Genomic DNA, 25,474 nt, shown 5'->3' on the forward strand with positions numbered 1-25,474 from the left:
CAGACTCTGTTCTTTGCACTGGGGATTTAACAGTGAACAAAAATAACAAAGATCCCTGCTCTTGTGGAGATGAGACACTCATGTCAGAGACAGATAATAAACATAATAACTAAATGATACAGTATGTTAAGAGATAGGGCTGGGGTGTGAGGAACGAGGGGCCATGAGGGGCGGTGAGGGCAATTTTAAATAGTGGGCCAGGGCTTCCCTGGTGGTGCAGTGGTTAAGAATCCGCCTGCCAATGCAGGGGACATGAGTTCGAGCCCTGGTCCGGGAAGATCCCACATGCCGCGGAGCAACTAAGCCCATGTGCCACAACTACTGAGCCTGTGCTCTAGAGCCTGCGAGCCACAACTACTGAGCCCGCGTGCCTAGAGCCCATGCTCCGCAACAAGAGAAGCCACCGCAATGAGAAGCCCGCGCACTGCAACAAAGAGTATCCCCCGCTCACTGCAACTGGAGACAGCCTGCGCGCAGCAACGAAGACCCAACACAGACAAAAACAAATAAACAAATAAATAAACAAATAGGGGGCCAGGGAAGACCTCGCTGTGAAGGTAAACCTTGAGTAAGACTGAAAGAGGTGAGGGAGTCTGCCACGTGGAGATCTGGGGGAAAAGCATTTTGGACAGGTGGAACAGACAACGCCAGAGCCTGAGGTAGGAACGTGTGGCTTGAGGGAGGCAAAGAGGCCCCATGAGGTCAGAGAGGTGAGGGTGCAGGGATGTGCAGGGCTCTGCAGATGAAACTGAAATCAGCAAAGGATATAATGAAGAGTCATTGCCTTATGACTACTACCGCTATTACTACTACAATCATTAATTTCTCTGAACCTGTTTCTTCTTTTGTAAAATGTTAGCAGGAGGTTTAATATGTGAACATCAGGTCTGGGCACAGTGCCGAGCCCGTAATAATTGCTACTGATTGTTACCACATATAGTGCATGTTTAATAAACGTTTGTCCACTTCCCTCCTCCCCACATCAGGCCTTCAGTCTCCCGAAATAAACCTGAACCCTCTTAGACCAAGAAGGGGTGTCTGCAGGCCTGTGAGCAACCCAGAGACTTTTGTATCTGCCTGGAAGTTTCCAGAATCTTTTCCTCCAGCCCAGGTTGCCCCTCGCCCTCAGCCCTAGCCCCTTGTGGTTTTCTGGAGCGCGATGTCTGCTTTGCCTAAGGTATGTCCCACGTTGGGTCCTTCAGGCCTGGACCAGGGCCTGGGAGACGCCAGGAGCTGCGGAGACACGGAGGGAGGTGGGCCTGGGGGCCTGAGTTTGGGAGTGGGGCTTGTCCAGGGCAGGACTGGGACCAGATTGGGTGTGCCCCTGAGTGCCACCTCATGACTTGGGTTCATCCCTCTCTCCCCTGGGGTCTTTGTTGTCCCATCTGCAAAATGGGCAAAGCTCTGGAGTCCCCAGCGGAGGGGAGAGGTGCAGAGCAACAGGAAGGGTGACTGTGAGTAGTGACTGGGAATGGGGGCCAGACTGAGAGACCCTCTCCCCCCACAGCTCCAGTGCTCAGACCAATGTCAGAAACCCCACACAACCCCATGAGGCTGCTGCTTCCACATTCCCATTTACAGCTGGAGAAACTGAGGCACACAGAGGCAAAAGCACATGGTCCATATCACTCAGCCAACCAAGGCCCCAGCCAGGACTCGAGCCAGTGTGTGAAGGGTCCCAGCACCTGGCTCACAATCTCGGTACCACATGCCTGACACACGGCAGGGGCCCAATTACTACAAGCAAACAGTTAGGCGGCACGGCCCTTCCTAGCAGCCCCGCCCTTTATGTGGGTCACGTGCTTTGTACGTGTCTGCTTATGTCATCCTCACAGCAACTTCACGAGATTTACACTATTATCATCCCCATTTAGCTGACGGAGAAACTGAGGCCCAGAGAAGCTAATAACTTGCCAAAGATCACACAGCTGGTGAGCAGCAGGGCCGGGATTTGAACGCAGAGCTGTCTGGTTCCAAAAGCTGGGCTCTAAACTGCTAAGCTAAAGTGCTTGTCAATATAGCAAGTCCTTACTCACAGCAGCCAAGACATGGAAGCAACCTAAATGTCCATCAACAGAGGAATGGGTAAAGAAGACGTGGTACATATACACAATGGAATACTACTCAGCCATAAAAAAGAATGAAATAATGCCCTTTGCAGCAACGTGGATGGACTTAGAGATTATCATACTAAGTGAAGTGAGTCAGAAAGAGAAAGACAAATACCATATGGTATCACTTATATGTGGAATCTAAAATACGACACAAATATTTACGAAACAGAAACAGACTCACAGACATAGAAAACAGACTTGTGGTTACCAAAGGGTGGGGAAGGGATAAATTAGGAGTTTGGGACTAGCAGATACAAACTACTGTATATAAAACAGATAAACAACAAGGTCCTACTGTATAGCACAGGGCACTATATCCAATATCCTGTAATAAACCATAATGGAAAAGAATATGAAAAAGAATATGTATATATATGGATAACTGAATCACTTTGCTGTACACCAGAAACTAACACATTGTAAATCAACTATACTTCAATTAAATATATATATATATATATACACACACACATACATACATATAGCAAGTGCTAACAGAGAGTATTCACTGAAGGAGAATAGTCTATACCAGAGGGGGCTCAGCTAAGAAGCAGAACTGATGACACACAGTGACAACAATGACAAGGACAGCAGCAACAGTAACAAGAGCAGACACTTATTGATGTTATCGTGCACCTGGCACTGTTCTGAGTGATTTACATGCATTCATCCTCACAAGAATCCTATGAGGTATGTTCTATTATCATCCTCATTTTCTGGTGAGAAAATTGAGGCACAGAGAGGTTAAGTAACCTGCCTCAGGTCACACAGCTAGGAAGTGGCACACCTGGGATGTGAACCAAGGCCTTCGAGTTCCAAAATCTGTGCTCTCAACTCCAAAGGCATAATTCTTCAAAACAGCATCTCAGGGGTAGGCAAGACCTTTAATGATGCTCAGGAGGGTCTGAGATGCAGAGGGGACCCAGGGGCGTGACGGTCCCCAAGCCTGGGCCCTGCTGTCACCACAGCACTTCTAGGAAGACTCAAGTATGTTCTAGAGAAGACAGTTGCTTTGTCAGCAGCTGCCTCTCCAAGGGAAGCCAGGGCTGACTGGGATCAAGGGCAGGGGAGGGAGTGAAGGTGGGGACAGGGGAACAGACACCCCCTGCCCAGGCCCTTGTTCCACCCCCAGCCCTGGCTGGGCTGCCAGTGCAGGCTTCTATCTGCTGCAATGCAGAGGCCTCGAGGAGCCAGCAAGTGGGTGAGTGTGAGTTGGAGCCCAGGGAGGGATGCTCTTGGCCGGGTGCCTCACCAGGCCTCCTGGCCAAGCTACTGCCGGCTGCCTGGGCCCCGTCAGCCACCTTGGCTGCAACTCACCTCTTGGTGGGTACAAGGAGTCCCTTAGCTGCCGGGAAGGAGCTGGGATTCAGAAGTGGGACAGGAGGCAGAAGCCCAGGGGCTTGGCCAGCCCTCCCCATCCCGACTCCCAGTCACTGGGTCAGTCCCTTCCCGACACCCTCTGCTTCGGGTAATGTCATTTGACAACCACCCACATGGGAGCCCCAGCTGTTTATCTTCTTCACTGGAATAAAAGAAAATTTTGCACTCCAGCATCACAGACTATTTGAACCACGTTTTACAGATGGGGAAACTAAGGCCCAGAGAGGGAGGGAGGGAGGCTTGTCTAAGGTCACCCCGTGAACTGGGGACAGAACAGCAAGAGCACCGGGGTCCCCAGCTCCTAAGTGCTGAGTCCTTCTACTCCAGGCTCTGATGGAGCAGAATCCAACTTGGGTCAGGTTACAGCCCTCAGTGGGGACAGACTACTCTGTTATTTTTAAAGTTACTGAGCAGGAGAGTGAAGGGGACGAGACCACCAGCCAAGACTGGGAGGAGGGGAGGATGGGGGCCAGTGGGCTGGTTGGAGCCATGTCCCAGCACACCATCTGCCTGACCTGGAGGACGCAACTGAGCTTGGCCAGGTGGAGCAGGAGGGCAAATCGTGGGCACAAGGGTGACGTGTGTGCCCCAAGGGACAAGGACAAGGTGGTGGCCAGAGGTCAGAGCAGGCACTGCCCAGGGTCTGCTGTGCCCAGGAAGACAGGGTCAACTCGCCTTGACCCCAAGAGCTAAGGAATGGCACAGGATTAGCAAGTGACCACATCCCCACTGCAGGTCCTGTCAAAGGCTTTTCTTCCCAGTAGAAGAAATGGTGGTTGGGGCATCTCCAGCTGTCAGGTGCACAAAAGGAAAGTCTGGAACGGCCAGGAGATAACAAATAGCAATTATTATCATAACCACAGCAGCTACAGTTTATGGGGTGTTACTAAGTGCCTGACAATGTGCTAAGTGCCTGTCACCTCCCATCCCAGTTAATCCTCACCACTACTCTGGGATGTTCTCTCAGTTATCATTCCCATTGTACAGATAGGGAAACAGAGGCTTGGGGAAGTCAAATGACCTGAAGAGAATAGGCAAAGGCAGAGCTGAAACCCCACACTTCATTCTCTGGGCCCAGGCTATTCAGGGCTCCCAAGAAAGGGTCCTGAAGGGCCTGGGGGGCCCACGCAGCTCAGCTCTCCCCCAACTTTGGGGGTGAACTTTTCACCCCAAAGCAGTCATCACCCAGCTGACTGGGGCTGGTTCTGTGGGACAGTGTCATTGTGGGGTCTCTGGATGCAGGGCCAGGACTCAGCTGAGTCCACGTTATTCCATCCTGACTCCCACCCTTGCTGAGCCTGCACATCCCACACTGGCATCTGGGGAAGTTGTTTCAGATAACTCACCGCTCTAGGTGAGGCAAACTGGGGAGTCACTGTGGCCTTCCTGCCGTCCTCCTCTTGTCACCTGTCACCTGCCCACCTGAAGCAGGGGAATTGAGGGCAGCCTAACTCCAGGGTGGGGGGAGTCCTGTCAGACCAGCTTAAAGCTGTCTGAATTAACGTCATGTCTGGGGAGGGGGCACCCTGTTTTAACAAAGAACTAGAAATAAGGGAGAGGCCCTTGGGAAGCCTCAGGCCTAACTGCCGGGGTGGATGCAGAGAAGGGTCAGCCCATTGGCCAGCTGCGGGGACTGAGGGGAAGGGGTTTGCCAAGGTCGGCAGGTCCAGGCCTGCTCCCAGGTTTCTGACATAGCCAGCCTCTCAGGATCTGTGGGCAGGCAACGCTGTAGGGTGTGGGGAGCCCTCAGAAGAGGCGCCAGTCCGATCCTGGGGGGAGAACAGCCATCCCAGGATCCACGCCAAAAGGCACCCTCACCATTTTCCAAGAGGTGGCGGCACCTGAATGGTTAAAAAAAAAAAAAGCAACATTCTCCCTGCGGCGTGGAAAGGATGCTGCAGGGATGGGGGGCTGGGACCTGCGGCTGCGGGTGCTAGGGTACCAGGAGGGGGGGCCAGGAAGTCTCCCACCTTCAACTGAGATGCCTACTCCATCCCCGAGGCAGGGAGAGCCAAATGTCCCTCCAGCCTGTGCCCGGTCTGGCACTTCGACTTGAGAAAGACCCGGGTCGGGGGTCCCGGGCCCCGCACTCTTACCTGTCAGCTTACCTGGCACCAGGTGAGCCGTGGGGAGGGGGCGCAGCGGGCTGGGGTCCTCAGGGGCGCGGGCTCCGCGCGGTTCATTGGAGACAGCGCCCGGCGCCCCGCTCGCTCCACCCCTCCCGCCTCTCCCTCCTCCCGCTGCTCCTCCGGGCCTCCCGCCCCCGGCTGCTGCGCAGCAGCAAGGTCGGAGCAGAGGGGGGCGCGTACACAGGCCAGCTGACGGGCAGGGCGGGGCCTCCTGGTGGACGGGGCCTTCGTGGGGGCGTGACCACAGCTAGCCACCGCCCACCTGCGACGAGCCCCGCCCTCATCCGCAGGCCCAGGCCCTTCCGCTCGGTGCTCCACCCCTGGAGACCTCAGGCCCATTCTGAGCAGAAGAAAGTGACCACAGCTGCTGGGGCGCCTGCTCTTTAACCGTCCTTTTCCTCCGGAGGGCCTACCAGCCAGCCTCGGAGGATTGAGGTTAGGATCCTCATTCCTTCCTTCATTCAACCAATATTTGTTGAAAGGCACCTGCTATGTGCCGTGCACCATTCTAAGCGTTTGCGATGCTACAGGGAACAAAACGAGATCCTTGCCCTTCTGGAGCTGACATTCTAGTGAGGGAGTCAGGCGATACACGTAATGAATAAGTAAATTATACCTGTTGGAAGGGAATACATTTCACGGAGACAAACAGAGCCAGGGCGGTGGGGATTGGGAGAGGGAGATAGCCGTATGCACTCAGCGATCGCTGGGGGCTGGGTGCTGGGTGCTGGGGGCTGGGTGTGAAAAAAGACGGAAAACTCCCATCCTTCGCGGGGTGGGGGAGATAGAAAACCAACAAGTAAATAACATAATTTCATGTGGTGCCAAGTATGATTTATTTCCTGTAAAGGAAGTAAAACTGGGTGAGGCAATGGAGAGCGCCATGGGGTCTCTTTAGCTGGGAAGGGCTCCCTGAGAGGCGAGAGGTGAGAAGGAGGGAGCCATGGAGAGGTTTGGGGGGAGAGCATTCTCCGTGAAAGGAACTGCCAGTGGGAAGGCTCTGAGGTGGGAACTCACCTGGCATTTGAGGAGCAGAAAAGGGATCAGTGTGGACTGAACCAAAAGCTGAGGAGAGTGGGTGAAGCCCAGAGGGGCGGCAGGTGAGGCAAGATATACCCTCATCTCTCCAGCCTCCGGTCAGAGGCTAAAAATGCTCTCTGAATGTAAAACAGTCTCTGCTTCTCACATGGGACAGCCTCCTTCAAGGGGAATTTGGCAAAGTGCAGGATTGTAAATGTACTTTTTTTTTCCTGACCCAGTAGGAATTTTTTCTATAGATAGACTTGTGGAGGGAGTGAAGATACTAGTTTGCAGATAGTCACTGGAGTAGCAAAAGTCTGGAAATAACCTAAATACCCTTCCATAGGGAACTGGCCAAATAATTACAGAGCATCGCTCAAAAAATACGCTGTAGCATGGGGGAAAAAAAATCTATGTATCTGTCCATACACAAATGTTACCTAAAGGTATGAAATGACCTCCAAAATCTACTGAGTAAAAACAAGGGGGAGAACCAAGCTGAAGTGTGATACTGTTTGTGCAAAAACGAAAGCAAATATTAATTGTACGTGAAGAAAAGCTCTTGGATGGATTATCCAAAAGCTAGAATGACTCAGGTCTGGGGCCAAATCCAGGCTCTGTCTTTTTTTTTTTTTTTTTTTTTTTGCGGTACGCGGGCCTCTCACTGTTGTGGCCTCTCCCGTTGCGGAGCACAGGCTCCAGACGTGTAGGCTCAGCGGCCGTGGCTCACGGGCCCAGCCGCTCCGCGGCATGTGGGATCTTCCCGGACTGGGGCACGAACCCGTATCCCCTGCATCGGCAGGCGGACTCTTAACCACTGCGCCACCAGGGAAGCCCCAGGCTCTGTCATTTTTGCTGTGTGAAAATAGCCAACACAATATTGAAGGAGCAAAACAAATTTGGTGTACTGACACTACCCGACTTCAAGACATACTATATAAAGCTGCAGTAATCAGGACAGTGTGGTGTTGACAAAAGAACAAATAGATCAATGGGACAGAATAGAGAGCCCAGAAATAGAACCATATAAATATAGTCAACTGATCTCCGACAAAGGAGTAAAGGCAATACAGTGGAGAAAAGGCAAATGGTGCTTTGCAACAAATGGTGCTGAAACAACTGGACATACACGTGCAAAAAATACATATATATATTGACACAGACCTTACACCTTTCACAGAAGTTAACTCAAGATGGATCATAGACCTAAAAGTAAAACACAAAACTATAAAACTCCTACAAGATAACCTAGGAGAAAATCTAGATTTTCTTGGGCATGGAGATGAGTTTTTAGATGTAATACTAAAGGCATGATCCATGAAAGAAAGAATTGATAAGCTAGACTTCATTAAAGTTAAAAACTTCCACTCTGTGAAAGATATTGTCAAGGGAATGAGAAGATAAGCCACAGACTGGGAGAAAATATATCTGATAAATGACTGTTATCCAAAATATACAAAGAACTCTTAAAGCCCAACAATAAGAAAGCAAATAACCTGATTTAAAAAGAGGGAAAAGACCTGAACAGACACCTCACCAAACGAAATATACAGATGCAAAATAAACGTGAAAAGATGCTCAACGTAATTTGTCATTAGAAAATTGCAAATTAAAACAACAGTGAGGTACTATTACATACCTAATAGAATGGCCAAAATCCAAAACACTGACAACACCAAATGCTGACGAAGATGTGGAGAAGCAGGAACTCTCTTTGATTGCTGGTGGGAATGCAAAACAGCACAGTTACTTTGGAAGACAGTTTGGCGGCTTCTTATGAAACTAAACATACTTCTACCATACGATCCAGCAATCATGCTCCTTCGTATTTACCCAAACGAGTTGAAAACTTATGGCCACACAAAAACCTGCATATAGATGTCTATAGCAGTTTTATTCATAATTGCCAAAACTTGGAAGCAACCAAGATGTCCTTCAGTAGGTGAATGGATAAAATGGTAATTCAGACAATGGAATATTACTCAGTGCTAAGACTAAATGAATTACCAAGCCATAAAAAAGACATGGAAGAAACATAAATGCATATTACTAAGGGAGAGAAGCCAATCGGAAAAGGCTACACACTGTATGATTCCAACTATATCATATTCTGGAAAAGATAAAACTATGCAGACGGTAAAAGGATCAGTGGTTGCCAGGCGTTAAGGGAGGATGGGGGGATGAACAGGCAGAGAGTAGAGGATTTTCAGGGCAGTGAAACTATTCTGTATGATACCGTAATGGTAGATATATGGCCCTAAACATTGTCAAAAACCATAGAATATACAACTCCAAGAGTGAACCCTAATGTGAACTATGCACTTTGGGTGATAATGATGCATCAATGCAACACTCGATTGTAACAAATGTACCATCTGGTGTGGGATGTTTGTAGTGGGGGAGGCTCTGTGTGGAAGGGGGGCAGGGAGCACGTGATACATCTCTGTACTTTCCACTCCATTTTGCTATGAACCTAAAACTGTTCTAAAGAATAAAGTCTATTAATAAATTGGTTAAATGGCCAATTTTATGTTATCTATGTTTTAACCACAATAAAAATTGTTCATAGCAGCTTCATTCATGACATCACCAAACCGGAAACAATGCAAATGTCCATCAACTGTAGAATGACTCAGTGAATGGTGGAGAGGTCACCAGGTGGAATACTATGCAGCCACGAAAAGGGATGAGCCACTGCTATACATAATGACACAGATGAATCTTAAAAACATAACCCTGGGCTTCCCCGATGGCGCAGTGGTTAAGAATCCGCCTGCCAGTGCAGGGGACATGGGTTCGAGTCCTGGTCCGGGAAGATCCCACATGCTGCAGAGCCCGTGTGCCACAACTATTGAAGCCTGCGCGCATAGAGCCCGTGCTCCACAACAAGAGAAGCCACCGCAATGAGAAGCCTGCGCACATCAATGAAGAGTAGCCCCCATTCGCCGCAAATAGAGAAAGCCCACGTGCAGCAATGAAGACCCAACACAGCCAATAAATAAACTAATTAATTTAAAAAAAGAAAAAAAATAAAAAAAAATAAAAAAAGAGAACATAATGCTGGGGGTTGGGGAGGATAAAGTAGGAGTTTGGGATTAGCAGATACAAACTACTATATATAAAAGAGATAAACAAGGGAACTAGATTCAATATCCTGTAATAAACCATAAAGGAAAAAAGTATGAAAAAGCATACATACAAATGAAAAAGAATGTATATTATATATGTACGTATAGCTGAACACCAAAAGCTGATACATTGTAAATCAACTATACTTCAATTAAAAAAAAAAAAAAGAACGTAATGCTGAGTGAAAGAAGTGGTATACAAAATAATACATGATTTTATTTTTTATTATTATTTTTTTCATATGATTTTATTTGTATCAAATTCAAGAACAGGCAAGACTGATCTTTGCTCTTAGAAGTCAGAATAGTGTCTACCCTCGGGAGGTGGCTAGTGACTGATGGGGAGGGACATGGATGGGGGCTTCTGCAGGGCTGGGTTGTTCTGTTTTGGGATCCGGGTGCTGTCTAGTTTGTGAAAATTCACCAAACTGTACACTTATGATTTGTGCCCATTTGTGCATGTGCGCTGTCAATTCAAAAGAATATGTATAGACACATGTATACATATATATACACGTACATACCATACATAGATACATATACATACATGTACACACACACACACACACACACACACACACACACACACATCACTCTGGAGTCCAAAGGATGGGTGTTCTAATTCTGGTCCTGCACTCACAAGGTTTATGACCCTAGACAGGCCCCTGTACTTCACTGAGCCTCGGTTTCCTCATCTGTAAAATAGGGATAATAATACCTCACAAGGTCAACAAAAGGACGTCAGTGCTGGCAACGAGCATACTGATTCGGCGCTTACTACTACTATTCTGGCTGCTGTTCCCTTTGGTGACCACGCCCAGGCTGGGGCAGGGTGGGGCTGGGACTGTTTCCAAGGAAGAGATGGGGCATGGGGAGGGCCAGTCTGAACTGAGGAGCAGGAAAGGGTTATCTTGCAAAAACTACTGTGAAAGGAGAACACTAGCCAGGGAGCCGGGGTGTGCACGTGTGTGTGTTGCGGGGGAAGCTGCTGGGGCCCAGCCTGCGTAGTGGCTGCCTGGGGAGCTGGTCTCCCCTGGGCCTCCTGGGGAAGGAAGGCCCTTCGGAGTGGGATGAACGCAGAGCTGGGGAAATGGATCCTTTCCTGGAGAGCAGGGCCCTTCACTATCACCGGGCAATCAAGATGGCTGTAAAACTTTAATCACCTTCTCAGGCCACACAGCTCTGGGCTGGGGAGCTGGGTCCTTGAGGGGGGAAGCAGGTCCTCAACCGTCGTTCTCCTCCCTGGGGAAGCCTGGTAGCTTCAGGAGGCTTGGGCTAGGCCCCTGGATCTCCGCGGCCCAGTGACCTGGGTTTCACACCTGAGGAGGGGAGGGGGCACTGAGAGACCTGGCTGCGCCTTTAGGAACAACCCAGCAGAGTCAGACTTGGGTTCCACTCCAGACTCCACCGTGTATGAGCTGTGTGACCTTGGTGGGTCATTCAAGCCATCTGAACCTTGTTTTCCACATCTGTAAAATGGGGATAGTTCCTACCGCATAGGGTTTGTTGTGAGGACTAAACAGCTTCCCTTTGCAAACAGAGTAAAATCCAAAATGTTCCCAGTGGCCTACTAAGCCCAATGATTTGGTCTCAATACCACCTGGCCTCCTTCCCTATGACTTGCCCTCTTGTATGCTTTTTGCTGTTCTCCAAGCATGCCAAGCTCAGCCCACTGCAGGGCCTTTGCCCCTTCAGTCTCCCTGTCTAGAACCCTTTCCTGCAGATCTTGCTGCAACAGTTAGAGCTCAGCTGAAATGTCACTCTTCAGGAGGCCTTCCCTGGCCACCGTGTCCGAAGCAGCCGCCTCCGGGCACTCACCATCTCACCAGCCTAGTGCCTTCCCAGCCCTTACAACTGAACAAGGATAACCTGATCTCATACTGGTCTCCTTGCTTGTTCCTGTCTCCCCCACTCGACTGAAAGCTTCAGAAGGCAGGGATCTTGTCTGTCACTCAAAACACACTTCCACACACTCACACGCACTCCTTCCACACTCCCAGACAGGAGGGTCTCGCTGCCCCTGCCCAGCCAGTGTGAAAACCAATCAGGCTGTTGTGCAGGCTCTGTCCAGAGAGCAGAGGCCCTCTTCCGGCCCCTCAAGGTGCTGGAGGGGAGACTTTGCTGGCTCGAGCCTTGGTCCCCCGAATGTGCTGATTGAGACAGCTGGGAGGACAGCCTGGCACTGCATCACAGGGCCTGGAGGTTTCCCATCTTCCTTCTGGGGTCCTGGGGCTTCAGCAGGAGCAAGGGGTGGGCCGTGGAGCCCTGAAGAAGACAGGAACAGGGGCTGTTGCCTGTGTGTGTGTGTGTGTGTGTATGTGTGACTGTGTGTGGGATGTGAGTGTGGGTGAGTACTTTTGTGAGGGTGTGCATGTGTGTGAGATATTGGGTGTATGAATAGGAGTGTGCGACTGTGACTGTATGTGGAATGTTGTGTGTGTTCAAGCGAGGGTGTGTGTTGATGGTATGTGTGAGGGTGTGAGCGCATGTGTGATTGTGTGTGAATGTGTGTTAGCATGTGTGAGCATGTAAGGCTGTGTTTGAGTGTGTGTGTGACTGTGGATGTGAGTGTGTGAGCGTGAACCTGTGTCTACACATGGGGAAAGGAAAGCAGAGTTATCAAGAAAATGCCAACAAGGGAATTCCCTGGCGGTCCAGTGGTTAGGTCTCGGTGCTTCCACTGCAGGGGGCATGGGCTTGATCCCTGGTTGGGGAACTAAGATCCCGCAAGCCACACGGTGCGACCAAAATATTTATATATATATATATATATATATATATATATATATATATATATATATATATATGGAGAAGAAAGAAAGAGACAGAGAGAGAAAGGGAGGGAGGGAGGAAGGAAGGGAAGGAAATGCCAACAAGCCCAAAGAGAAAAGTCAACACCCCTCAAAATCCCACCACTCAGAGTATTCCTATTGTGCTGAACAGGGAACTCAGAGAGCAGACTGTTGGGTTCAAACCCCATACGTGTCCCTTACTGGAGAGTGACAGGGGGCAAGTCACTGCACCTCTCTGGGCCTCAGGTTCCCCCGCCTGTAACACGGTGATATAACAGTACCTAGCTCAAAGGTTTGCTGTAAGGATGAAAGGAGATAAGGTGGGTGGTAGATGTGTTAGCTCAGGTCCAGTAGAGAGGAGCCTCGGTCAACAGCTGTCATCTGCAGTCACCTGTTGATCTAGGGTAAGGGCCAGAGTCTTAAAGCCCCAGAGTCTTCCTCCCCACCCCCCATCCCTGCATCACGCTGAGCCATGGAGGTAACTAAGGCAGGGGACAGGGGTCATTTCCAGGGGTCAAGATTTCCTCCCCAGCTGCACGCCTTAGTTCTGCCAGCTCAATAGGATTGACACCCAAGCTTCTTCTCGGGGCTTTGCAGACCGGGGTCTTGGGGATGCATGGCGGACCATGACGGGGTTCCCAAGGTATGGCTTGCGTGTGCTGTGATGGGTCTCCCCGAGGATGGAGGGTACGCTCTGTAAGACAGAAACATATTCAGCTTACACTGCGGCTGTACAGAACTTGAACCTGGTTGCGCTGGGTGCGGCCACCGACCGACCACGCCCTATTCACACCTGAAGGCGTCGGAAGCACCACCGGAAGTCTCACCGGACTGAGCGTTTTCGTGGGGACACTCACTGGGGCGATCCGCGGCGAACCCCGAGACTGTGGCGTTGGCAACGGGAGCGCCGGGCAAGGACCCCGGATAAATGCTAAACCCAAGCTCAGACGCACAAAACTGGAGAGCAGTTGGAGGGAATGAGGTCAGACCCTAGAGCTCTGTCCTCGTGGCGTTCGCTGGTTCTTCAAAACCTCCGAGCAGAAAAGGGAGCCAGCATTTAAGCAGAAGGTCTTGAGATTCCGAGTCCCTACTTCTCCACGTCCTGTGAAGGTGTGACTCAGTTCACCTATCTGTAAAGTCGACGATTAATTCCCGCCTCGTGGATGCAGAAACTCTGAAGCGGAACGAGAAGGTCGCGTGCTCCCAGCGGAGGCTGCCAGCCCCAACCCGGCCGGGAGCATCTTCCAGCACCGCAGGCCGTTTTCTGGGGCGGAGTCTTCGTTCTTTTCCGCACTTGGGAATTTAGAACGGACCCTTGGCCCCTGGTTCCAGACTGCCTCGGCTGGGGGCGTATCCGGAAGTGCCCCAACGGAAGCCGGCGGGTCCGCGCGCGGCACCTCACCATGGGGACCGCGGCGGCTCCGCGGCGCTTCTGCCGCTGCGCCTGCTTCTGCTCCGAGAACTTGTACGTGGCGCGCTACGGCCTGCACGTGCGCTTCCGGAGCGAGCAGCAGCTGCGCCAGGACTACGGCCCCGTGAGTGGCCTCTATTGGCTCTGCGGGGAAATGGGCGGGGAGGGGTGGCGGAGGGGTCGTTTGCTTTGCCTTTAGTGCGCTCAGATCTGACAACAAGAATGACGTAACCTTTAGGTACCTCATTGTTTTCAACCTTAAATGGGGATAGTGGTATCTTTAGTGAGATTGTCGTGAGGAATGAATGAATGAACGTACATGCAAAATGCTCAGGGCAGGGCCTGGCTCAGAGTACTCTGTCAGTGTTATTACCAAGAGCAGCTGGGAACCCTGCTCTGTGCTCAACGTGCTTATCGCATTCCATCCTTACAATGATCCTGTGAGGTCGGATCATCTCCATTTCAAGGAGAAACTGAGGCTCAGAGACGTTTAAGTCACTTAAACGTCCCAAGGTCACACCGTCGCGCTCACTGGCCTTTCTGCTCCCAGATCCTGCGCAGCCGAGGCTGTGTCAGCCCCAAGGACTTCCAGCAGCTGTTGGGAGAGGTAACAACTCCCCGCCCGCCCTCGATTGCTCCCTCCGCACCCAGCCTGGCCTTTCCTCTTTAGATGTGCATCAGCAGTTTGAGGAGTCTCCCAGCCTCAGGCCTGCCAGTGTCAGATCCTTAGACCTCCCCTTTCCCCCCTCCTGTCCTCACTCACCACAGCATCTGGGTCCTGGCAGCAAAAAAAGAGAAAGCAGGAGCAACGCCAAGTTGTCTGCCTCCTGCCCTCTTGAGATACTCGGGCTCCGGGGAGGAGTCACTTGCCCAAGGTTTCACAGCAGGTGGAGTGGAGGTCCCGCCCAGGGCCGCCTGGCTCCTGGCTCTTCAACCCTCCCCCACGCCACTTCTGTGGCTGCTGCTTGTCTCCCACCCGGGGGTCAAGGGTCGGGAAGCTTCCCAGGACAGCCCGCTGCAGCCTCTGGAACACAAACTTTGACCGGGACTCTGTTTCCCCTCCTTGAGTGGGCCCAGCTGGTTGAGGAGCAGCGAGGGGTCTCATCCCAGCCAGGCTCAGGCTGGTGCAGCCCTGAGTGGGATGGGCCCCCTTCTGGAAGGATGCCCCTTCAGCTAACAGCTTAGCACCTGCCATTTACCCTGGTAGAGTCAGGAGCACAGGGAGACCTTGCTCCCAGCCCTGGCCATGCCCTGGGCTTCCTGAGCCTCAGTTTCCTCATCTGCACAGTGGCCTCGGGGGGGGGGGATGGGAGGCCCCAACCTCATACCCAGGCCCTGTGTAACCCCAGCTTGAGAAGGAGGTGGAGCGGCGGCAGCGGCTGGGGCAGGAGTCGGCCACCAGGAAAGCCCTCATTGCGAGCTCCTACCACCCAGCACGGCCCGATGTCTACAGCTCACTGCAGGTACCTGGCAGGGGGCAGGTTACTGGAAGGAGGCGGAGGCATCCGGGCCTGAGGGCTGTCTGCCCCACGGCTTGTGTGCTCTGCCCCCAGCATGTGGCTCTGGCCCCCGAGTTTCTGGCCGCAGCTGAGTACAGCACATCGCCAGGTGCAGACCTCCAGGGCCTTCTCCAGCGGCTGGAGACAGTTTCTGGTGAGGTCTTGGCCCATCACCTTGCAGCACTGGGGGTGGGAGACTGAGGTCCCTCCACCCACCATATCTGCCTCCAAAAATCAAACCAGCAGGACTGAGAAGGGCTGGCGGGACAGACCCATCAGGAACAGGGCATCTGTATCCATTCACTCACTTATCCAACAGTTATTCAGTGCCTTGCATCAGACACGCTCAAATAGGGGTGACTGAAGAGGTTAACAAAGGGACAGTTGAGACAAGTGTGGGCTAAGGAATCAGCAAGGGATGGGGAGGGCCCCGCCCCAGGGCTAGCAACGGGGGTGGGGTTGGGGGTAGGGAGCCGTTCCTATCCCAAGACCTGAAGGAGTGGGCAAGAATGAGGTTTCTTGAACCTGCCAGGACCTGGAACTGTGGGAGAGGGCTCGCCAGATGGGGTGCACATCTGAATTTGGAGGCTAGACCTCAGGGCAGGGTGAGGCTTCAGGGATGAGTGGGGGGCCCAAGAATAGGGCTCCCCTGCTGCACATTATGTCATTTAATCATCACAAGAGCCCTGAGAGGTGAGTACTCACGTCATCCCCATTGTACAGATGAGGAAACTGAGGCTGGGGGAAGTGAAAAGTTTATGGGTAGGTTGAAACCCACACCGGAGCTCCCGGCCAACCGACTGTCCCTCCCTCCACAGAGGAGAAGCGTATCTACCGGCTGCCGGTGTTCACAGCGTCGTTCTGCCAGGCCCTGCTGGAGGAGCTGGACCACTTCGAGCAGTCAGACATGCCCAAGGGAAGACCCAACACCATGAACAACTATGGGGTGGGTGAGGCTCCACCCGGTGGGCCCGAGGAGGTGGGGACATTGTCTGGTGAGATGTATCCCCAGCACTGCAGACATTCTCCAAGCCTCCGTTTCCCCATCTGTAAAATGAGATCACAGCAGGATTATTAAGTTAAGCACGTTGATGTCTGCAAAGCACTTAACAGTGTCCTTAGTAAGGGACTCCCCCAGGGACGCAGGGTGAGGCCCTACCAGTTTCCCCGCTGACCCTGGGATCCCCCTCCCAGGTGCTGCTACACGAGCTGGGCCTGGATGAGCCACTGGTGACGCCACTGAGGGAGCGCTTCCTGCAGCCGCTGATGGCCCTGCTGTACCCAGAGTACAGGGGCTGGCTGGACAGCCACCGCGCCTTTGTGGTCAAATACGCGCCAGGCCAGGATCGCGAGCTGGGCTGCCACTACGATAACGCCGAGCTCACCCTCAACGTGGCCCTGGGCAAGGCCTTCACGGGGGGTGCTCTCTACTTTGGGGACCTCTTCCAGGTTAGTGTGTGTGACCCGTGGGGCAGGGCTGGGGCCACTGAGAGTGCCCAGGCCTAAGCCCCGCTGTCCACAGGCGCCTTCGGCCCTGGCCAACCCCCTGGAGGTAGAGCACGTGGTGGGCCAGGGCATCCTGCACCGTGGGGGCCAGCTGCACGGGGCCCGCCCCCTGGGCACTGGTGAGCGTTGGAACCTGGTCGTCTGGCTCCGTGCCTCTGCTGTGCGCAACCGCCTCTGCCCCATGTGCTGCCGCAAGCCCGACCTGGTGGATGATGAGGGCTTCGGCGACGGCTTCACCCGCGAGGAGCCCGCCACGGTGGACGTGTGTGCTCTGACTTGAGCCTGGCTGGGGCCAGTGTGGCGGGGTGAGGGGCAGAAATAAACACCCTGCAGCCCTCAGCACATCTTGGTTCAAAAGGACACACGAGCTTCTGGGTCATTCTTTGAGCAGACACGTTGGCTTAGGCCGGGTTTGTTAGAACCAGAGCCTGAGACAGGGATTCCTGTGCAGGTGGTTTAAGGAGGGGATACTCTTGGGAGAAGAGGGAGCAGGACAGAGCAGGAAGGAACTGGGCCAAGATGGTTTGAAATGGCATCCAGCCTCAGCCCCATCCCACGGGGCTCTCTCTGGAGCATAAATCATACCACAGTTTGCCTTCCACATCAGATATCAGCTATAGGGTGTTTTGGGGTAGGGAGGGGGTGAGTAACTTCCCAGACATCCATCTATCTCCAGGGCAAGGTGATTCCCAGCGGCCCAGGGAATCTTCAGGAGAAGAGTACAGGTGTGAGGGACTTCCCTGGTGGTCCAGTGGTTAAGAATCTGCCTTCCAATGCAGGGGACGTGGGTTCAATCCCTGGTCAGGGAACTAAGATCCCACATGTCGCGGGGCAACTAAGCCCGTGCACAGCAACTACTGAGCCCGCGCACCTCAACTAGAGAGTCCGTGCGCCACAGCAAAGGGCCCACGTGCCGCAACTAAGACCCGATGCAGCCAAAAATAAATACATAAAATAAAAAATAAATAAATGTTAAAAAAAGAGTACAGGGCTTCCCTGGTGGCGCAGTGGTTGGGAGTCCGCCTGCCGATGCAGGGGACATGGGTTCGTGCCCCGGTCTGGGAAGATCCCACATGCCACAGAGCGGCTGGGCCTGTGAGCCATGGCTGCGGAGCCTGTGCGTCCGGAGCCTGTGCTCCGCCAACAGGAGAGGCCACAACAGTGAGAGGCCCACCGCAAAAAAAAAAAAAAAAAGAGTACAGGTGTGAGGTGTCAGCAGCAGACACCACCCTGGGAGTGAGCGCCCCGTCACTAAGGGGGATTTAGATGGGCTGCCAACAGCATCTTCTGGACCGTGTGGAGGGGTTACTGCAGAGGGATTAAAAGCAAGGACTTGGAGCCAGACCTCTTGGGTTTGAATTCTGATTCGGCCGCTTCCGGCTGTGACTGGGTAAGCCACATGATTCTCCATGCCTTTGTTTCCTCCTCTGGAAAGTACTCGTGTCCTAGAGGTGTTGTGGAGATCAAGTGACTTACGGTTTATACAGTGATTTTGTGACTTTTTTTTTTTTTGCGGTACACGGGCCTCTCACTGCTGTGGCCTCTCCCGTTGCGGAGCACAGGCTCCGGACGCGCAGGCTCAGCGGCCATGGCTCACAGGCCCAGCCGCTCCGCGGCATGTGGGATCTTCCCGGACCAGGGCACGAACCCGTGTCCCCTGCATCGTCAGGCGGACTCTCAACCACTGCGCCACCAGGGAAGCCCTGTACAGTGATTTTTAACAGACCTGTGAGTTTGCTGCTGTCGTTACTATTGAAGAGTTTGCAACTTGGCGGCCCCAGGATTGGATGAGGCCTGCAGCTATGCTGTGTTTGGGAGGGTTTTCCATGTTGAAAGCTTGAGTTCTGGCTTCCGTGGGAAGGTGGGAAGATCTGGAAACACCGGGCCCCAATCGACACTGCAGTAATCAGCAGAAGCGGACTCAGCTGCCCCCAGTCTAGACGGGCCTGCGGTGCACTTTCTCACAGGGGTCTTTCCGTCATTCATTGTCATGCCCTCTCTGGTCCTTATGGACATTTGAGTTTGCGACCTCTGTATTACTGGGTGGAGACGGCGTAAAGACCAAGGCTCTGGAGCTTACGGCCCGTCGCAGTGGACACGTTCGCAGACAATCCAGAGAGGAAAGCGGCGCGCAGTCGCCTCTTCCCTGGGGCATCACGGAGACTAGGGATGCTGCGGGCGCGGCGAAAGGACAGTGACGGGAGAGGGCATAGCTGCGGCAAAGGACCCGTGGGCTCCGGGACTGGCGCCAGGCTAGAGAGCAGGCCTCTCGTCTGGGAGCTCCGCCTGGAGCCGCAGCTCGCCTCTCCGGGAGGTCAGTGCGTCAGACTCAGTTTCTTGGGCTGTCCCAAAGACGGAACCTGGGGCTTCAGAACTAAAGGCAGCAGCGCCTTGCTTCGCGGTCGGACGGCCTTCCAGAGCACCGTCCCGGGCCGGAAGTCGCCCAGCCGCCGCTTCCTCACGCGAAGGCGTGGTGCGGGGTTGGCGGTCCGGCCGGATGGGCAGTTGAGGAGGAAGCGGAGCAGCCGCGGGGACTTTCTTTCAGGCGGCGAGGCCGCGGAGGGCGCGGGGTGGAGGGTACGAGCGCGCGGAAAGGAATGAAGAACGCACCTGGCAGCTGAGGATCGTGGCCGTTTCTAGAGGCGCCTGAGCCGCGTGCGCAGGCGTGGAGCGTCCGGGCGGGGGCGGGCCCTTAAAGGGGCCGCAGCGGAGGATCCGGGAGTCCGCGGAGAACCCGGGGTACCCAGGGGTGGGGGTGGCCGAGGATCGTGCGGTTGCACGGATCCCCTCAATATCCCTGCCCCGGGTGGTGACCAGGCCCCGAGTAGAGCCGCCCTCGGAACCCAGTCTGTGGGCCGGCCCTGTGATCAATCCCCAGTTTAAGCGCGTCTCCCCGTCTCCAGCCCGCGGCGCTATGGCTCACGTCGGCTCTCGCAAGCGCTCGAGGAGTCGCAGCCGGTCCCGGGGGCGAGGGTCGGAAAAGAAAAGGAAGAAGAGCAGTAAGGACGCCCCGCGAAGCTGCTCGGCTTCTAGATCCCGAAGCCGCAAGGCCAGCACCACCTCCTCTGGGGCGGAGGGTGAGAACCAGAGGGAATGGGAAAGGGGTGAGGGAACTTCATGGAGGAAGTTGCAGGCAGCTGGGCGGGCTTCTCCGGACTGGCTGTGGGGAAATCGCGGTGAGCGCTATTCAGAGGCACACGAGTGTAGATCCTGGATATCTGGATTGAAAGACGCTCAGAATCCAGGGGCTGGGCCAGCCCATTGAGTACGGAGTGAAGGGAGCACTTAATCATATTTTTGGTGCAGCTGGGTTTGAGATACGGAGGCTGGCCGCCCTGCTCCTAGGCAGTGACTGCGCAGCCCAGAAAGTGCCTCTCCACAGGGTGCAGAGCCCTCCTCTAGAAAGCCCTGCCAGGAGGGTCTCAGCCCTCTGTAGTCAGCCTAAGCCTGCTACAGGCCAGAGCAAGGGGACGAAGGTTTACTTCTTCGCCTCCTGGCCTTCCAGCCTCACCTTCTCCCTGCGTCACAGAGAGAAGCAAACACAAGGCCCGGAGGAGACCACGATCCAGCCCCTCCTCCTCTCCTTCCAGTTCTTCCAGCTGCTCTTCCTCCAGCGATGGCCGGAAGAAGCGGAGGAAGCACAAGGACAAGAAGAGGAAGAAAAAGAAGAAAAGGAAGAAGAAGCTGAAGAAGAGGGACAAGGATAAGGCCAAGGTGCAGCAGACCGAGGCTCTGCCCGGACCCTCGCTGGACCAGTGGCACAGAGCAGCCGAGGAGGACGAGGACGGCCCAGGTACAGTGCTGCCTGGTGTGCAAGGCAGGGAGGGTCCCCTCCCTGAGGCCCCCATTCCTGAGCCCCGCCCCCCGCCACCTCCCTGCCATCTTACCTTCCAGTCCTGACGGACGAGCAGAAGTCCCGCATCCAGGCCATGAAGCCCATGACCAAGGAAGAGTGGGATGCCCGGCAGAGCGTCATCCGCAAGGTGGTGGACCCGGAGACAGGACGCACCAGGTGGGAAGCCGGGCCCCACGGCGGCACCTGGGCGCCCTGGTCCCAGACCGGCACTCAGGAGGAGAGGTGGTGGCAGCTTCTGCTGCTCTAAAAGGACCGAGGATGAGGGAGAAAAAGGAGTCACTCGTTGATGGGACTTCTCAGGCCATTGCTGCCCATTCCTCAGAGCAGGCGACTGCAGGGGCTGGAAGGGCCTTGGGCGGGGGTCTTCAAAGAGCCGCTGTTGGCTGGTCCGATGGCAGAGCCCACCGGGCCGCCCTCATCCTTGTCCCAAGGGTGGGAGGGAGGGGTGGGAGCGGCCAGGCTCCGCCTACTCGAGATGGTGGGGGCCTGAGGCCTGGCACCCCTCTGCTGGATGCTTCTGGTTCTGTTGCTCTGGCCTCTAAGTTAGAGGCTCAGCCTCCCTCCCCTCCTCTAGGCTCATTAAGGGAGACGGTGAGGTCTTAGAGGAAATCGTAACCAAGGAACGACACAGAGAGATCAACAAGGTGGGTGTCGCCCCCTTGCCCAGGCCCACCCCCAGCTCTGCTTCTGATGTGTCCCCTCCTGTGTGCTTTCTTCCCCAGCAAGCCACCCGAGGGGATGGTCTGGCCTTCCAGATGCGAGCAGGGCTGCTGCCCTGAGGGCCCCACTGGCCAAGGCCTGCCCACAGTGTTGGTGGCACAGCCTGAAGGCTGGCCTCAGGGTGGGGAGCAGGGAGCCCGATGGACGCTGCTTGTCTCTCTCCTGCAGACCGGCCTCTGGCCCAGCCTCCTGTCACATGCAGGGGGTGGAGGGCAGGGTCACTGGCCTAACTGGCTCCCCTAACTCCTGAAAGAGTGCAGCTTCCCAGATATTAAACGTACCCTGGTTGGAGACTTCTGTGCTGTTGCTTTTTGTGCTGAGGAGGGGAGGGGAGAAGAGTGCAGCCCTACTTCCAGGGCAAAAATAAGGACTCCAGGAGCTTTTGGGGAAAGGACAGGCCACGTCAGCCACCTTTGCCCTCCTCACCCTCAGATGAGGTCCTGTCTGGACCAGACCCAGGGCTCCACCTCCAGCTGCATCCCAGACCCTTGGCTCTTACACTGGATTTCCTCAGGCTTGGAGGGAGGCTGCTGCCCTCGCTGCTTGTGCCACAGACGACGCAGTTGAGAATTCTGGTGGCCCGGGAGGAATCCTGGCCCAGCTTACTGGCTGTGTCCTCTGTGAAGCAGAGGCTGACAGGCTCCCTGGCTGGGTTGCTATGAGGACCAACTGAGTTCATGCCTGGGAAAGGGCTGGAAGGGGCTGCAAGGGGGCCCAGCATAGGTAAGACCCACGTGAGTGTACTGGTATTACTGTGAGCGTAGCTGACACTGTGTACTGGGAAGGACAGCCTCTCCCCTCACAGGACAGGCTGGGCCCCCATCCCAGCCCCCGCACCCCACCCCCCACCCCGGGGCTCTGGTTGCCGGCGCAGTACTGAGACCCAGAAGAAAGCCTTCCTGCTTCTTTAATTGGTGTAACAGACGACGACACAGTACACAGAGCACACTCAGGCCTGATGGAGCAGGGACAGCAAGGGCGGGCGAGGGCAAGTCAGGACACCACTCACATTCGGTCCAGACAGACAGGGGGCTGAGACGTGAAGACTGCGACGTGGAGGGTGGGCGGGCAGGTAGCTCAGACTGAGCTAGGAAGGGGGCGTGGGGTCTCTGCTGAATCCCTCTTTAGAAATCAAAGAGAAGGCAGGTGGGGGGATCTGGGGGGGTGCGGGCTGAGGCTCAGTCCTGGGGGCTTGGGGGTGGGAGTGGGACTAAGGCTTCTACTCTAACAGGCCTGGGGTGGGGTGGCAGTCAGCAAGGCCTGCTTCACCCTTTGGTTACGACTGGTCGGGCCTGAGCCCTGCAGCTCAGCACCCAATGCTGTAAACATTTTTGGTATTTTTAAAGGACTCTGTCCTCCCTCTCTTAGTTTCTGAAAAAACTGGTGCTTCCTTAAGAGGATAATGTGCCGAAAGGAATCTTCAGGTAGGCCAGGAAGCAGACCTGGATAGAGAAGACAGACGTCACCAGGGAGGCTGGGCTGCCCACCTCACCATCTATGGCTGAGGGCCGCTGGGAGAGGCCCGGGGACTATTGCTGTTGTCCTTGGCATGGCTGGCGGCTGGGCAGGCAGGCGGGGAGCTCGGAGCCGTGGGGGAGCTGCCCGCTGGGAGAGGCCGAGCCCACTGCCCACCCGGCCTCCTGGGGCCAGGCGGCCTCCCGGCCTTTATTGCAGGCGGGCTGAGACTCTTCCAGGTGCTCCTGTGGATGGCTGCTCACCGGGCGACAGGCGAGATGGGGTGAGGTGGGACCGACAGGAGGCGGCACTGGCCACGGGGGGCCCTCGTCAGGGCTGTGATTGTCGGGCCAAGCGATTCCCGCTGGGAGCAAGGGGTTAGATATTGCACTTTCACTGCAACAGTTACATTAAAACTTGGTCCATAAAATAATCGTCGCTTTATACATAATGCCTGAAACAACAACAAAAAGCTACATCTTAAATATGAATAAACCCTGAAGGTCCCATCCCTCCAGACATTTTTCGCTGCACAAAATAAATAGCTTTCACTCTGTACAGACCCACTTTTGCAGAACATTTACACGACCCTTTGGCTGTACATATCTACACACGGGAAAATGTTAACATCCGTCTGCGCGCCTCCCCGTCCCAGCCCACGAGGCCCTGAGGCCGCATCCAGGTTGGCAGCAGCTTCTCATAGAAGGAGCCTGGTCGCTGGACGGCTGGCTGAGGCCTGGCAGGCTCCCCCGTCTCAGAGCAGGTAGAGCAGCAGCGGAGGGGCTGAGGCCACGGCTGAGATTGCCGTCGCTTCCGGGGAGGGAGGGCTGACGCTCAGCCCCAGCGCGCAGGACAGCGCGGTCCTTACCAGGTGGGAAGTGAAGCCCTGGCTGCCTGCCCTGAAGCTAACTAAGCGAGCTGTGGCTTCTTGGATTCGGCATCGAAACGGAATTGGCGTTAAAAAAACCTACGTGTGTGCCCCACTCCCCCCAGAGTAGAAATTCAGTGGAATTAACGGGGGTCAAGCGAGGCAGGGAGCCCACGCCCCGCTGCCTGGGCAGGGGACAGGGCCCTGGGACCCAGAACCAGGCTGGACTCCGTCACAGTGCTGGGCGTTTTCATGTGGAGGGGCTGCGTTTGGTACTGAAAGAGTTAAGAAAAGGAAGCAGCCAAGGATTGCTCGTTTAAAAAAACCTCATAGAAATCAGACTGGAGAAGTAGAAAGGTAGAAACGTGGAGGGGCCGAGGCGCGGGGCCTTGGCTGGCGGCTGGAGAGGCGCGGAGAAGTAAGCCCGGCTGGCCCCGGCCCCACGGCCCGAGGCGAGGCTTCTCAGGAGCCGGCCTGGCGGCCTGGGCTGTGCCTGAGGCTGAGATGACGCCAGGCCCTTGGCTGGACGGGGCTCCCGGTGGGGCAGCTGGAAGGGGTTGGGAGTCCGGGGCTGCCATGGGCCAGGCGGAGCTGCAGAAAATACCATATGGCCTTTCTCTCCTACTTGTACAAGGATTCTCTGCCCTGGAGCCTTCTGTGTGGCGACGGGTCCTGGATCAGCAAACGCTGAATTTTCACGCACATCAACGGATCTGTAGCCATAGGAGATGGTGATGGGTCTCCACCCTCAAACTTCAGTGCAAAACCAGTGAGGTCGAGCAGTTGAGTAACTCGAGTTAACAAGAAGCAGGCTGTCCCCCGTTGGAGCTGCTACCAAGTGGGAGGGGACTTGGGGGTCGGGGCGAGCTAGTGGACGGGAGGTGCCCAGACCTGGCATCAGGATGCTGGGCGGTCAACGCAGGGCAAGCGTCCGGGAGTGCCTTCCCGGCCAGTCCACGCTGGGGGGGGTCCTGGTCCCTCCGTCATCCTCGGGCTGGTCGTCCTGCCAGCTTCCACGATACGCTGCAACCCCGCAGACCCTAACACGTGAGGCAGGGCTGGAAGGGCTGTGTGTGGCACGGCCCCGTGTCCTCCGCCGGGCCCTGGGACAAGCTGGGCCCCAGCCGACTGTCCGTGCCCAGGCCAGGCCTCCTGGCAGGGCGGGCCGCCCCGGCCTAGCACCATGGAGACCACAGCGCCTTGCTCCCGGAGCCCTACTTGGGGCCCGCAGCTGTCCCCGGCTCGGGCCGGCCCGCCATGGCGCGGCCCCAGCAGCCGGCCGCCATGCTCATGCTACGTTGTCCCCGCTGCTCGCTGTCCGCTTGGCTCTGCGTCCGCTCGTGCCGGTGGCCGGGCCCGCTAGGCTGGGCCGAGATGGTGCGGAGCAGGTGGTTCCGGGAGCGCAGGAAGTCGCCCTGGCCAGGCAGGCCGAAGCTGCCCTTGCGCAGCGCCATGCGGGTGGCCGCGTTGCGGGCCGGGCGAGCCCGGTGGTTATACTTGAGCTGGGCCAGGTGGGCCGCGTAGCCATCGGTGATGAACTGCGGGGGAGGGAAGGCAACGCGGAGCTTGGCTGTCAGGGGGCGGGGCTCCCGGGGC

General features: G+C 55.2%; 4 protein-coding genes across 28 annotated transcripts in view; 2 read left to right on the forward strand and 2 right to left on the reverse strand.

Moving 5' to 3' along the window:
- Positions 1–18,828, reverse strand: part of ABCB9 (ATP binding cassette subfamily B member 9) — a 40,087-nt gene extending 21,259 nt beyond the window's left edge. For 2 of the 10 annotated variants that reach the window (XM_067701049.1, XM_067701050.1), the window contains exons 1-3: positions 13,357–13,487; positions 10,935–13,257; positions 8,283–8,364 (exon numbers count right to left, since the gene is read on the reverse strand). The gene's annotated coding sequence lies outside the window, so the exon portion shown is untranslated. Of the gene's footprint in view, positions 1–5,590; positions 5,806–8,282; positions 8,365–10,934; positions 13,258–13,285; positions 13,488–16,308; positions 16,521–18,705 lie in introns of those variants that run through there. The other 8 variants (XM_067701045.1, XM_067701041.1, XM_067701042.1 and 5 more) reach the window with 8 other exon arrangements.
- Positions 13,963–17,339, forward strand: OGFOD2 (2-oxoglutarate and iron dependent oxygenase domain containing 2). 2 transcript variants are annotated; one of them, XM_067701051.1, is made up of 7 exons: positions 13,963–14,098; positions 14,525–14,581; positions 15,324–15,437; positions 15,528–15,627; positions 16,292–16,419; positions 16,668–16,922; positions 16,996–17,339. In XM_067701051.1, exons 1-7 carry the CDS (start codon positions 13,967–13,969, stop codon positions 17,257–17,259), a joined length of 1,050 nt encoding a protein of 349 aa, XP_067557152.1. In that variant the 5' UTR covers positions 13,963–13,966; the 3' UTR covers positions 17,260–17,339. The 2 variants fall into 2 exon arrangements, with proteins under 2 accessions (XP_067557152.1, XP_067557153.1); XM_067701052.1 differs by lacking the exons at positions 13,963–14,098; positions 15,324–15,437; positions 15,528–15,627 and having other exon boundaries at positions 14,531–14,581.
- Positions 18,829–19,148: 320 nt separating the features above from the next.
- ARL6IP4 (ADP ribosylation factor like GTPase 6 interacting protein 4) lies at positions 19,149–21,848 on the forward strand. 9 transcript variants are annotated; one of them, XM_067701060.1, is made up of 6 exons: positions 19,577–19,718; positions 19,883–20,056; positions 20,485–20,772; positions 20,874–20,991; positions 21,410–21,479; positions 21,558–21,848. In XM_067701060.1, exons 2-6 carry the CDS (start codon positions 19,894–19,896, stop codon positions 21,612–21,614), a joined length of 696 nt encoding a protein of 231 aa, XP_067557161.1. In that variant the 5' UTR covers positions 19,577–19,718; positions 19,883–19,893; the 3' UTR covers positions 21,615–21,848. The 9 variants fall into 9 exon arrangements, with proteins under 9 accessions (XP_067557160.1, XP_067557163.1, XP_067557156.1 ...); XM_067701061.1 differs by having other exon boundaries at positions 20,509–20,772; XM_067701062.1 differs by lacking the exons at positions 19,577–19,718; positions 21,410–21,479 and adding an exon at positions 19,421–19,556.
- Positions 21,849–22,446: 598 nt separating this feature from the next.
- Positions 22,447–25,474, reverse strand: part of PITPNM2 (phosphatidylinositol transfer protein membrane associated 2) — a 144,652-nt gene continuing 141,624 nt past the window's right edge. For all 7 annotated transcript variants that reach the window (XM_067701038.1, XM_067701032.1, XM_067701033.1 and 4 more), the window contains one exon: positions 22,447–25,416. In XM_067701038.1, coding sequence (XP_067557139.1) covers positions 25,093–25,416 — 324 coding nt within the window. In that variant the 3' untranslated portion in view covers positions 22,447–25,092. The remainder of the gene's footprint in view (positions 25,417–25,474) is intronic.

This window comes from Pseudorca crassidens, chromosome 12 (genome assembly GCF_039906515.1).
Source record: "Pseudorca crassidens isolate mPseCra1 chromosome 12, mPseCra1.hap1, whole genome shotgun sequence".
In the NCBI taxonomy this organism is placed as follows: Eukaryota; Metazoa; Chordata; class Mammalia; order Artiodactyla; family Delphinidae; genus Pseudorca; species Pseudorca crassidens.

Excerpts from the sequence above, each read along its gene's own strand:
- OGFOD2 (XM_067701051.1), top strand. The coding sequence starts at position 13,967 with ATGGGGACCGCGGCGGCTCCGCGGCGCTTCTGCCGCTGCGCCTGCTTC. Across the intron at positions 14,582-15,323 it reads TCCAGCAGCTGTTGGGAGAG|CTTGAGAAGGAGGTGGAGCG; the intron begins GTAACAACTCCC and ends GTGTAACCCCAG. Across the intron at positions 15,438-15,527 it reads ATGTCTACAGCTCACTGCAG|CATGTGGCTCTGGCCCCCGA; the intron begins GTACCTGGCAGG and ends CTCTGCCCCCAG.
- ARL6IP4 (XM_067701062.1), top strand. The coding sequence starts at position 19,894 with ATGGCTCACGTCGGCTCTCGCAAGCGCTCGAGGAGTCGCAGCCGGTCC. Across the intron at positions 20,773-20,873 it reads GGAGGACGAGGACGGCCCAG|TCCTGACGGACGAGCAGAAG; the intron begins GTACAGTGCTGC and ends CTTACCTTCCAG. Across the intron at positions 20,992-21,557 it reads CCGGAGACAGGACGCACCAG|CAAGCCACCCGAGGGGATGG; the intron begins GTGGGAAGCCGG and ends TTTCTTCCCCAG.